The sequence below is a fragment of the Typha latifolia genome, chromosome 5 (assembly GCF_019914945.1).
Source record: "Typha latifolia isolate L0001 chromosome 5, TyphaL0001v2, whole genome shotgun sequence".
Lineage (NCBI taxonomy): Eukaryota > Viridiplantae > Streptophyta > Magnoliopsida > Poales > Typhaceae > Typha > Typha latifolia.
Window position 1 is genome coordinate 2,334,491 of NC_133090.1, and position 13,706 is coordinate 2,348,196.

The window sequence follows — 13,706 nt, forward strand, 5'->3', positions numbered from 1 at the left end:
TTGAGAAATCTGTATTGGAGTGATTAATTTGCTCGTATATATCTATGCCTGAGGAACAGCTCGTTTTCATCCTTTTTCCATCGAAAAGTTTTAAGTTTTATATTTGCCTCGAGCCTGTGAAGTCAGAGCATGTTCCATGAGTTGTTTGTATATTTGTCAATATTCATTTTCTCGCTCTTCATATGTATATATGTATATGTATACAGGAACCTATAGAAGTTTTGGTTGTCTATTTTTTTATTTTATTTTAGTGTGTTGGTACTCGACTCGACATAATCCTTTTAAGGTCGTATTATGATATATATATATATGTCTTCCATTCTATTCAGAATCTTCATATTCAATCTTTCTCGTCAGTTGTCACTTTATGTTGGATAATTTGCAGGTCAATTGTATTTCTACTTACCTTGAATTCCTACACCCTAAGGTACTTAAATGGATAAAAATTTTCTGATATATTCTATAATACTTGAAAAGGATAAAAATATGATCAGGTGAAAGGAATGCCATCTTTAAGCCTCTCGTATATCACGCAGTGCTTGAGATCCATTCATTGCACCTTGACTCGATATGCATGTCGGAATCCAAAACGATCAACCTCAAAGACATCTCAACTCTTTTACATCTTGCTCTGTTTTTAGCTTTTGACAGAAGAGGAGAGAAGAATATTTAGCGTCACGTTGGTTTTAGAGAACAAAATAAATGTAATAAGTTTGAGGTGTAAACTAGACGAGCTTGAGCTTGGCTCGTTTATTCATAGTTTTTGGTGTAGGCTTGGCTCATTTCAGGCCGAACCAAGCTCAAACCTTAATTTGAGCCTATTTCGAAAGAAAATTCCAACCCCCATATGAGCCAAAAAGCCTTTTATGGAACTCCAAGCTTTAAACTGAGTCTAGGCCTTAAATGAGCCCAAAAGCCTTAAATGAGTCATCTAATGAAAATTTCATTTATACCTTCCTAAACTATCATTATTTTCTAGTTATTTTTTCTAATTTTTTTTATTATCCACATACATTCCTTGAACAAAAAAAAAAAGTGTCCAAATATACCCTCTTAACTAAGAAAAAAAAAACTATACTTATCTCTAAATCAGAAAAAAGTTTGCTACGAAGAGTTCATGAGGTCTAAAAAGAATTACCTCATATATATATATTTATTTATTTATTTTTATTTTTTATTTTCTTTTTGAGATTGCCCGTGAGAGAGGCAGCTCGACCTTAAGCTCAGCTCGTTTAATAAATGTGCCCTAATTTTGATTTTTGATATAGGCTCGAACTCACCTCAAAACGAAGAGCTTGGGCCGCTCATTTATTTGAACAGCCCTAACCAATATATTGTTATTAAATTTGATTATTAACAAAGATCTATATAAAATGTCATTTTATTCTAGTAAGACAATGCTGTCTTAGTAAACAACTCTAAAGCAGCAATGATCTTTAATGTGACATATAAAAATAAAAAAATTATAACTTTTCAAATAAATTTTAAATGTATAAAAGAAAATTAAAATTAGAGTATCATTACTACCTCTGAAATGACCTAAAAGAAAGTTCTTCCCTTAGTTGAGGATGTCACGTAAATAGACTAAAATATAAGAATGTTAATACTAAAATACTACTATTGAAATTACAAAAGACAAATTCAAATCATTTTAAAAGTAAATTTGTAATTTGAGACTTCTTTACCATCATCCAAACTAATTCAAACATATACTCATTTCCTTTCTCTCATTTTTCTTTCCTGTCATATATTAGAACTTGAGTAGGGATAGCAAAACTGAAGCATAAATTTAACTGTTACAACAAATGGGTTGCGAGTATAGCCAATCTTCAACAAATAGCAACTAAAAGGCACAAAACAATTTTGTCCCGAATACATCATATAGATGCTTTCAGCAAGGTCCCATCCAACCACAAATGGCAATTTCCAATTAAAATGAGTCATTCTAGTAAGCAACTTTCTGCAGGAAAAATGGTTTAATAGCTACGGCCCCAGTACGTCCACTTCTTTGCAGGCTTTCCCGAGGCAAAGCAAAGAGTCCCTGGATGTGTGGAAATGTCCACAGAAGAGAAGATTGTAAGCAAGTTCCTCCCCAAACAAAGCAAGTGCGTTATCAAAAGGTCATATGAATATAAAGTCAGAAAGAACAAACTGAATGTGAATACAACTAGTACGGCAAGCAATAAAATCCACAAGAGATGAAGTTGGATATCAAACTAGTCCGAAGAAGGGAGAAAAAGAACAGTTGTACCTAATATGCACTTTCTTAACTTTAAACCATAGCACCTAAGTTAATATATGATGATAATCTAATAGCTCAAAAGAGATTTTAATTATTTCATTGAGCCAGTACCAAACTTCATTTTCTTGTAGACAATCCCTATGTTTACATTCATAAGTAATAGACCAACATTATCACTCAAACTAAGATAACAAATGGAGTTGCGTGTGTCAAGAAAAGATTTCAATAGCTTTTGTTGTGTTAAACATAAAATTCGTCAAAAATAATAGTGAAAATTCATTAAAAGCATCAGGTTTCATTTAACTTCACTAGTTTATTCTAGTATACTAGATATATTTCGTAGGCATAATATGCCATATGATTAAATAGTGAAACCTATATTTGGGTATGTTGATGACTTTTCCACTGCTCGTTATGATCTCTGTGATTACTGTGTTTAACTTGATAACATGTCAAATGGAATAGATAAATGTCATTCGTGTCAATTTCCATATGCCCATTTTCATTGTTACTCTTTAAGAGTGTTGGAATATACTTATAATCTTATATAGCAAGTTAACCTATTGCAGTAACTATATTATAATGATAAATCCAATTAATCTACAAAAAGCATTAAGATAAAGAACAAACTAAAGATATTACAACTGAATATGCTCCAAAAGTTTGCTCCTGGTCTCTCAAATTAGTTCATTTTATTCTGTTATTTTAGATTCTTCTGGATTTTCTATTCAAATCATCAAATTTGGAGCTAAATATGGGAATTCAGATATCGCACCACAAGGCAACCATTATTGGAACAAAAATCAAATTCTAGTCCTTGGTTGGACCATTTATTTAAGAGAAATCAATAGAAAAGAAAAAGAAATGGAACAACTATATCTGGGATAAGTTTGTTGAGGATAAAATAAGAAGTAGCATCAGTCAGATGATTAGACATGCACATGGTGCATTTGTGAGGCATAAATGGCACATGGTGCATTAGTGAGGCATAAATGGTGGCAACTTCTTAGGGGAACAAGACCAAAAGACACATCAGAGAATAAGAGTGACAACTTTTAGATAATCGAAGGACATGACCCAAGATAAATCTCAATGCTAGATTAGAGATTCATAGGCAAACCCAAAGAAATTTAGGGCTCCAGTCTTGTTCTTGAAGTGTTGTGAGTTCTGACAAATGAAATCGATACCTCATACAACTAAAACCTATTAATAATAGGTTCATCCTATTGTTTTGACAGAGCTCAATTCTTGAAAAGTCTCAGAAAAGCCAAATTACGAAACAATTATGAACCAAAGATCTCATTACAAGTGAAAAAGGGCAAGGCAAGGACAGAGGCAGTGCAGAATCTAGGGAGGTATAGGTATACACAGTATTAACCCTATTGCTGAATAGACCTTTCTGTAACTCGAACGAAAAATGCCAAGGCAAGAGGTGGCAAGCCTTTCCACCATGCTATTACACCCCCTAATTTCATTACAAGTATTCAGGAGAGCATTTTCAAATTAAGACAATGTATATGCAGATACCTTCTGGAAGTCTTGGCTGATCAAATGGAGTGCATAACGTCTTAGCAGCTCCAAGTTCACCTTTAGTGCGAGCTTTCACGTCTTTCTCTACTTCCTATGGCATAAAATAGCCGATATCAATAATGTAATAAATGTGCAACTATGCAATCATAAGGCCTGTTGAATTTTATGACCAGAAAACACATTGAAATTTAGAACAATCATATGTGCACTTCAACAATATAATAAGGAACAAATTAACTGGTTATATTGATAATATTGCAAGTTCTATCTCAAGGATTGTATATAAAAAATTTGTATTAGAAATCTATATTTGTAAGTATGATTGCAATAGAATTCAAAGTTCTGCCTAGGCAAAAAAAAAAGCATATCCTGTCCCATGTTTCATGAACTTCACAAACAAAACTCAGATGGGAAATACCAAGATAGTCTACTTGATGCATACATCTGATAACGTGTTGTTGAAGACTGTAAGCTTTACAAGTCATACTCTTGCTATCTATGTTGTACTATATAGATAAACAATGTCAACAAAATGAAGTTATGAATATGACATAATATAAAGCCACCAATTTTTCCCTATTGGCATGTTTGGTGAGTCAAAACTATAATGTTTAAAAAACAAAATAAAGAATTTACCATGTGAATGCAGTTCCATGTTGAAACCTATTTTTCATCATAGTCAACCTTTCATACAATCAAAATTAAGACTTTGATATGACTAATATGTGATCCATCTAAAGCATGAAACATGTAATTGCCATCAAGGAACTTCCATGAAATTGATGTAGGCGTGTGGCATACCTCTTCATCACACCAAGGAGCCAATATCAATTTTTTATCATTGAGTGCTGCTATGAATTCATCCCATGTATTTATAACTTTGATACAGGCATCTCTTTTCTCTTTTGCTGCATTAAACAAGGTCTCCTGAATACTGGATAATATTTCTTTTACCTGCTCAACTAAACTGCTCACAGGAATGTCCTTTTTCACACCATTGTCACGACGGACAACACGAACCTAAAAAGCAAGAAATACGAGGATTCATGTACAAGAACTGTAAAGCAATGCTTGATGTGAGAATAACAAGATTCATAATAAAATTACATTGTAACATTCTTATAAATTCAAAACCCATAAGATAATGAGGAAGGGTTTGTCATATTGATAGCAAAAGGCTACATCAGAAATCATTCTTGATAGGAGAAAGTGGTAAGACGAATGACCAAGTGATCAACATATTCTTCTCTTCTTTTTCTTGTGCCCTTTATGACAAAGGCTAAAATACTGATGGTACTTTGGTTCTGTGAATGACTCAATAAATGAGATCATCAAGAGAAACAGCTCAAAATGAGCTAAGACAGGCTTGATCTTCAAAATAAGCTTGAAAATAATTTTGAGCCAAGCTTGATCATGAGCCAGCTCGATCAAGTAGGTTTGATAAGACTCAATAGTTTTATGTATATATAATGTGAGTAATAATTTCTATATTATACTATACTTTTGTTAGGTTCTAAATTTTTCGTAAATGGATCATTATGTACTATAATATTGTAGACTTTAGTTATGAATTTTGATCATATCTTTTCCAAATACACAGAGATTTTTCTTGGTTTATATTTTTGTAATGTTTATATTTTTATAGTTGAACTAGGTCTTATTTAAGTTTAATTAAAGCCTAAATCAAGTTTGATTCAATTTAATCTTGATCAAGCTCAAAATTAGGCTTGAAATTGCTTATTGATCAACTCGTTTAGGCTCAAACTTGAAATTAGCTTGAATTGAAATAATTTCAATTCAAGTTAGATCACAAATCTAGACTCAAATTATTTTCAATTTGAGCTTGATAGGCTCGATCAAGCTCGGCACGATTACACCCTATATGTTTAGACTCTTTTACCTGATTATTGGCCAAATCTTTTGGCCCAATTTCAATTCTCAGAGGGACACCTTTCATTTCCCAGTGGGAATACTTCCAACCAGGTGAGTAATTATCTCTTAGGTCTGCTTCAGTCCTGAAGCCTGCGTCAGACAATTTCTGAACTGTTGATCTGCAAGCTTCAAATATTGCATCTGTATTGGCGTCCTTATATGGTACAGGAACAACAATAATTTGCAGTGATGCTACTCTGGGTGGCAACACCAAGCCCTTATCATCCCCGTGGACCATCACCATCACACCAATCTGCAGGAAAGTTAAATGAGAGGTATAACATTTTGATCTTTCATTATATAGCTCAACTATTAACAACTGCAAACCACAAGAACTAATATGCTGGAAGGTAGAAGGAACAGCATTGAAAAGAAAGGCGTTACCAAACTTCATCATTTCACACATAAAGACAACCAAAAGACCCATTTCATTCATCCTTATCTTTAATGAAACAATATAAGTTAAAATGGGATTCCAAGATTCTTGGTTATGCTTACTTTAGCTGACTTGGAGACAAAGAAGTATCCCTATGTTAAGAGGTGTCATCTTAGTCCCTCAACTTGACACTATTCCCATGCCTAGCGAACTTGCTAGTGGTTTTGCTCCTTGGTTGTATACTTATTATCCTAAACCGCAACCTAGATGGTAGAATACTCTTAACTAAATGGAATTATACCTTCAATATCTAGTCTTCTATTTTTTAATTATACTTTGCAGAGGATTGTGGGACCAATTCCTAGAGTGCTGATGTCAGATTGGCAGTCGGTCATAAAAATTTGCTGAATATGTTGGACACTCGGAGGCTTCTCATAGTTGAGCTGCCCTCTGGCTGGCCCATATTGTTATGGAGAAAATTGGATAATAAATATGGCAATGACTTGATGATGAAAAAGATACATGTTTAAGTTAGTTCGAATGTTACGGGCATTATCCCTGAGTTGAGATGATGAGAAGTTGAGAAGAATATACACTATGTAACAATTCTCCAACAGAGTTTGATCTCTTCTTCAACATCTGAAAAAACAATTCAAATACTCGCTCTTCATATAAAGTAACATTGTTAACTGTATGCATTTCATACACTACATAGAACAAGGACTTCATTAATCAAGAATATATTGGTCCTACAGCTAAATATAACTTGCTTTCTTTGACTACATAATTGTCGATCTCCTTCAATTGGGTACAAGTCTTCCACATTTCAATAACATGCAATATATGACAATTAAGCAGAGGAACAAATGTCTAACAAACGACAATTCTCAAACAGTGATAGAAGATTACCGTGCGAGTAGTGTAAGCCCAAGAATTCTGCCAGACCATGGCCCTTTCACCCTTCTCATTCTCAAAATTTATCTGGAACATCTTGGCAAAATTCTGACCAAGACAATGCGAGGTGGCACCTTGTATTCCACGACCTGTATTTGGAATAAAAGCCTACCAAAATAATAGTGAAGTCAAGCACAAAAAAAAAGACAATCTATCCATTAAATTTAGAAAACAAGAAAATCATATATATAGAACTCAATTAAACAAAGAGAAGAGAAACAACTGTAATTGTTTGAACTTAATTTAGTACCTCAACACTTGTTGTATAAAGCCCACCAGCAAATTTTTCTAGCTCACTTTTCCTGCCCTTGACAACAGGAATCGCCAGAAATTCTTCATAAATTCTTCGATATAACTCCAGTATCTCAAGAACCTAAAAACAGGCAAGATTCAACACAAACAAGATAAAGTTTAAAAAAGAAACAAGGTGATCATACTTGAACAGTATTGCGACATAGGCATCCCATCGAGATATTTTCTAGATTTTTTAAGAGAAAGGGATGGTAGTGACTCCACCTATGTTTTAGCTAATGAGTCATTAAATACAGCAGAAAGATTCTCTTCCTGGCAGATAGTCTTAACAACTTAGAATACTGATATTATGAACCCAACAACTTACAGGTGTGCACCATGAGAACTTGAAGAAGACTCCAATGAGCTAAACTGATTCCCTTGTGTTTTTAATGGTTTACCAAATTTAAGATGGTCTAAAATTGTTGATTTAAATACTAACTGATTTGTTTCAGAATTTCTGCAGTGACTTTATTATTAGCAAATATTGTTCAACTTAAAGAATAAGCATCTCATACATGCAAAAGGAGAAAGAAGGATTCAATCTTTTATTATGGTAATAAACAATTGACAGAAAATTAACTAAGATCCATGGCAAATTATGAAATTACATAATGAATAGAAGTAGTTGATCTCCCCGAGGCATATAATCAAATAATTAAAACTAGATACAAGGCTCCAAGATAAATGAAGCACCCGAACTTGTTTATTGCACTTGACCTTAAACCAACAGAGAAGCAAGTCGTTGATAAAAAGATTAGAATAAAAATTGATAAATACCTCTTGGTCTGCTTCTACTTTTGTAGCAAAAGCTGTATGTCCCTCTTGCCAAAGAAATTCCCGACTCCTGAAAACAGTAAAGAAAAATAAAAACAGGCACAATCTATATCTCAAAAAGATATTAAATTATTAATAATACAATATCAGCAACACAGGTTACTGATAGGCTCAATAACATTCCAGGCCATAATCGAACGAGATAAATCAGCAATAAATTAACTAGTTCAATATAATACCTTCTACCTCATCACTACTCCCTAGCTGCACTTCAAAGTCATGCTCAGTTGCTGACCATTAATAACTTAGCATGACTGTTTTCAGAAATAATATGCAATTGAAAAAAAATCAAATAATAATCATGAGTGTAAATTATGCACTGTTTGGATGTACCACCAATAACAAATGAGTGTAAATTATGCACTGCATCATCTACAAAATTAAATACAGAACTGGCATATTGACATGCAGAAAAACATTTAAAATATAAGTAGTCTGACATGAATGAAAAAACTACCTAATAAATGGAGTAGGATGGCTAAACTCCCATCTCACGACATTGCACCATTGATTAAGCCTCAAAGGCAAGTCCCTATGGCCCCTTATCCACTTAGAAAAATAAGGATACATAACTGTTTCACTTGTGGGACGAATAGCAATAGGAACTTCCAAATCAGACTGTCCAGATTTTGTAACCCAAGCAACCTGCAAATAATAACCAGGCACAATGTAAGCTACAGCATACTTCTTAGGGAAAAATATGTAGGAAATTAGAAGGAAAAAAAAAAAGCCAGAGAGAGGAGGGTCCTGGGCCATCAGTGAAATCGCCAAGTTAAATGGCAGTATCACTACTCACCAATGAAAGGAAAAATTCAAAAGAGAACCTTCATGTGGCAACGAGCAATGCCATTAAGAAAAGTGACTCCTACAAGAAACTTTAGCATAAAGAGTCCGAACACTAGCCAGAACAATGATGCAACATCAAACTACCAAGTTACATATTAATGAAAGAATTGTTGACCTCATTAAATGATGAAATAATTGTATATCAATTCATGAACTTCTATTATTTTGATGCATGAACCACTCAATCTAAAAGGAACTGATAAAATCATAGTGAATATTAAAAGGTTGTAATTTTTTAAAAGCAATACCTGGCATTAGCTTCTTTAGTTAACAAAGATGATTAGGATTCATTATTGAACATTATAGCTTCTTATGTGAATGTTTCCTAGAAGTGTCTAAGCATATTAATGTCTATTACTATCCACTTAAAATTTGGATAAAGAACTGGCAGGCACTTCTGTCATCTCCAATGAGTTCAACGTCCAGTATATATTCTCTCAAGGATAGAATCATACAGCTAACATACTGAAGTATCAATGTTTCATAGCATCCAATTTTAGGGTGGCTCAAAACAACCCTAGCTGATGTCCAAACTTATATGGTTCTGCTCTCAGAGTTCCTATATCTTCTTCCTAAAGCTGTGTCTAATCTCCACAAAGGTATCTTCTTGCACACATAAACTATAATCTTCTCTTTGTACAGAACCTACATCATCCACAACATCTGGATAGTGAAAGAAACAATATTACCACATGTTACTAGTAGTAATAATTATTTAATGGATCAATTGAAAAAGAAGGGGTAAAAAGATAATAATGAGTCCAACAGATTCAATAGAAAATCTATAAAAACAATAGTCTCCATAAATTAAATTAACCAAGAAAGCATTAGCAAATTACCTCAGGGGCAAAACCCTCTATGTGATCTTTCTCCTTTTGTAGAACATTCTCAGTCACGAAAAGGGGGAAATAGGCATTCTTGATATTCATCTTTTTTATTTCTGCATCAAAAAATGCCTGTACTTGTACAACACTCATCAGCAAATAGAGCACCTAATTGCCTAAAGGGGTGCACCAGATAACATTTAGTAAATTAACCTAATACATGAACATATGCAGTATGCCGTACATGTGAAGGGGAAAAGTCAAGAAGCAAAAAAATAAAAAAAAAATTAAATAAAATCATTCACAGAAATGTGATGATGAATTGTTTGTACTTTTATAGTTTTATACAACGAAACTATATCCATTACTTTCAAACATCATTAAGTGTGTGTTGCATTTTTCCTCCTATAATTGTCTCTGTAAATCTTTCATTCTACAGAAATTTGGTGAATGTAGTACATAAAGTTCCTTATTATTTTATCAATACAGATACAACCTCCTTGGTAGACATAACACCATAATCCTACTACACATAAATCAGGACCAAGTTTGCCAAGCCACAACAAGATTCAGATGAGTATATGGCTTTCATCAGATTGGGTAATTTCTATAATTGTTTTGTACTTTTATCACTTTACACTCTTAAACAAGAAGGCAACAAGGACAAATGGAAAAGGTAAAAGACATTAGCAATACATACTAAAAACATAGCAAGCAATAGCCTAAGGACCTAACTTAAGCGTACTTGCTTTCACTTCTGAAGTTGCTTCTTAAATACTAATTATGCTGGAAAGCTATTCCATATAGTCATTTGCAATGGTCAATGGAACATTTTACTTAAAGCTCTCTCTATCTGAGAAGGCATGGAGGAATTCAATATGCAAAATCTTTGCAACTTATAATGTGATAGATCAAACAAAAGAGGAATAAATCAGGATAAAGAATAACAATCCTTAAAAAAAGACAAGGGAAAAAATTAACAATGTAAACCTCTTTGTAATATCGAGCGCAAATTTACTAATACAAAGACATGATTAAGCCAGTAGGTTAACTGTGCATCCCTTTAGATCAAATGACAAATTTACCTGTAATGTTTCCCAGATTGTCATTGTCCATGGTCTCAGGATATAACAGCCAGAAATGTCATAATACTCTATCATTTCACCGCTAACAACAACCTGAAGACACACAGTGATATTTTATAGATAGTTGGTCAACAAGCACAAACTGAGAATGAAACACCTGCATAATGCAGGATATAACAATATATGTGAAAGAACTCATCAAATATCATACTTCTTATCCTACATACCTCAGAATACCATTCTCCAAAATTCTCATCTTTTTTGTAGGTCAAACCAAGCCCAGTTTCTTTCTTGACTTCTTTTTTTCTTGCTGATAAAATTGCATAAAAGCAAATATGTTGCCACCTTTAGGTATAAAGAAAACTTCTCACAGTTATTAAATACAATTATGAAGGGAAACACACCGTTGGCATTGCGTGATGCCATTCCTTAGTTTAGAATCCCTGGAATCATCATATATCAATGAGATATCATAATTAGAGCAAACAAATATCAGGGAAAAACATTCTAAAATCATATAAAAGTGAGGAGGCAGGAGAAGGAGAAGGGTAATTGTTATTTGGAGAAGGCAGAATGTCAAAGGCACACCCAGTGAGATAGTGTCAGACTGGATTAGGGTTTCGGCGAGGTCAACGCACCATGGGAACTACAGAGGATAGCCAAAGAGACCCTATAGTGACACCCTAAGTGGAGTTAGTAAGACTAGGCATGAAAACGGGTTGGATAATACCCGATCTAACCAGTCCCATATCTGAAAACATAAGATGTGGAATTAAGGGTGAAAACGGATCGGGTAATGGTCAACTCACATCCGGATCTATATAATTGCTCCGGATATGGATATTAGTTGGATAGAAAATTTTGAAACCATATCCTAACTAAACGGATACGGATCTAAAATAGGATATGGATTCAATTTAAACATATATGGATACAGATTGGAGACTCCTTCTAAACTACAACAACAATATTCTTTAAATTAAAAGATGCAATTATCTAGCTTGAAACCCGGCATTACATGGTTATCTGATTTAGGAACCAGGAATGCATAGTAACCAGATATAGAAACAGAATAGAACAAGTAATTTGTCATTGCATCAGCACCAATTTGCAAAGTTTCAGTTTGCTTATTAAGAACAGTAAGAAACTGTGCTTTCTAATCACATATACTACATGCTAAATGTCGTTTTCGCCAATTAAGAACTAAACGGAAAGATCCTACTCTGGAATTAGCAAACCAAGAAGCAAAATTGCAGAAAAATCTCACCGTTGTCCGGAAATCGACGGACTGAGCCTCCCGCCTTGTAAGCGGAAACCACAACCTCCTAGAAGAAGGGCTTGAGCAAGAGGGAGGCGGTGACGGAGGCAATGACAAAGGCGTGAGGCTATGGAACACTTTTTATGTTAGCTTATGCGAAATAATAGAGAATCTCGATGGAAAAAGAAACTAAAATCATAAGAAAGATAACTATTCTAACAAACATGACAAATTAAAGTTCATGCTTTCTTCTCCATGGACCGAAGGAGGAGGTGGACAATGGAGGATACCTCTTGCCGGCCGATGGAGAAGGACGACGCGGCAGCTTAGAGGAGGACGAGGCGGCACCGCGGCGGCTTGCCGTTGCCGAAGGAGGAGGAGGAGGAGACGGGGATGCGCGATGTGGGCTTTGGGGATTAGGGTTTTCTCACCCATTTTGTACTGAGCCTATCGAGCCGAGCCTGATCGAGCCGGCTCCAGCTCAGGCTCGGCTCGATATAAATTTAGAGCCGGTTTCGACGGCTCGGGCTCGGCCCGGTGGAGAGATCTAGGGATGTGGGTTGAGAATTAGTACACCAGTGGGCAGTGGCCCAACTTATGAGGAGGATCGGAGTAGCAATAAATAGAGTTAAATGATAAAAAAGAAAATAAAATTATTTTTAATTCCAAGAGATATCAACCTAGTACATGATCATGCCAAGCTGACCAAGAATATTAGACCAAACTACCACTTCAACAAGATCACTGCCAGATCAACTAAGGCTGTGGGTTAGAGGATATATGTACAGATATTGCTGGAAAAATTATATGCCAAGATAAGTAGTTGTCAAAACCTTATTCTAATAGTCTAATATATAAGTTGAAGAACAAACACACACATACATATATATATATATATATACCAATTTAGTTGGCCGATTAATTCGACTAGAAAGGAGAATTAGAAAGTCTAAATCTATGTGCATTTGTAGGTTTCCTCACCTAGTATGAACCACAATATTTTCTAGTTCAGACGTGCTTAGGTGATTTCTATCCAGTAGTCATAGTTTTTCTAAAGATATTTCGTAGAATAATTTGTTATATTAATTAATAAGGAGATGCGCATATAATAGGAGTGATTAATTAGAAAAAAATTAACTTGTAATTAGTGGCATTTTTCTAGGTTTTAAAGAGATGAGGTATCTTGATATCTATGGGGGCATTTGATTAGTGAATGAAGTGTATTAAGTGCCTTAAATTAGACTTTTAGAATAATGCATAGATCTACAGTGACAAAAATTTATATGTAGTTGCTATAATTATTGTTCTTTTCCTTTTCTTTTTCTTTTTTTTTTTTGAAAAAAAGAAAGGGTAAAAAGAGTAGAATTATATTAATCACCATGTTTTCTTCGTTTATTAATTCTTTTAGGACTTTGAGAGTTTTCTCTGACAAATAATCCTTTTCTTTTCTTTTTTTTTGATAAAAAGTTTCGTAGAGAATATTATCGAACATAATTATTTAAGAACCTCAATTTTAGAGAGTATGGGTCAG

The 13,706-nt window shown here is 34.1% G+C and overlaps 1 protein-coding gene across 1 annotated transcript; it reads right to left on the reverse strand.

Annotated features, from left to right (window-relative positions):
• Positions 1 to 1,721: 1,721 nt before the first annotated feature.
• LOC140789529 (proline--tRNA ligase, cytoplasmic) lies at positions 1,722 to 12,586 on the reverse strand. Its single transcript, XM_073139257.1, has 14 exons — positions 12,466 to 12,586; positions 12,185 to 12,302; positions 11,322 to 11,360; positions 11,145 to 11,227; positions 10,918 to 11,010; positions 9,848 to 9,964; positions 8,620 to 8,807; positions 8,106 to 8,172; positions 7,285 to 7,407; positions 6,990 to 7,142; positions 5,673 to 5,957; positions 4,574 to 4,792; positions 3,770 to 3,863; positions 1,722 to 2,041 (listed from the first exon to the last, which is right to left on the reverse strand). The coding sequence occupies exons 3-14, from the start codon at positions 11,341 to 11,343 to the stop codon at positions 1,977 to 1,979; spliced, it is 1,509 nt and encodes a 502-aa protein (XP_072995358.1). The 5' UTR covers positions 11,344 to 11,360; positions 12,185 to 12,302; positions 12,466 to 12,586; the 3' UTR covers positions 1,722 to 1,976.
• Positions 12,587 to 13,706: the final 1,120 nt, after the last annotated feature.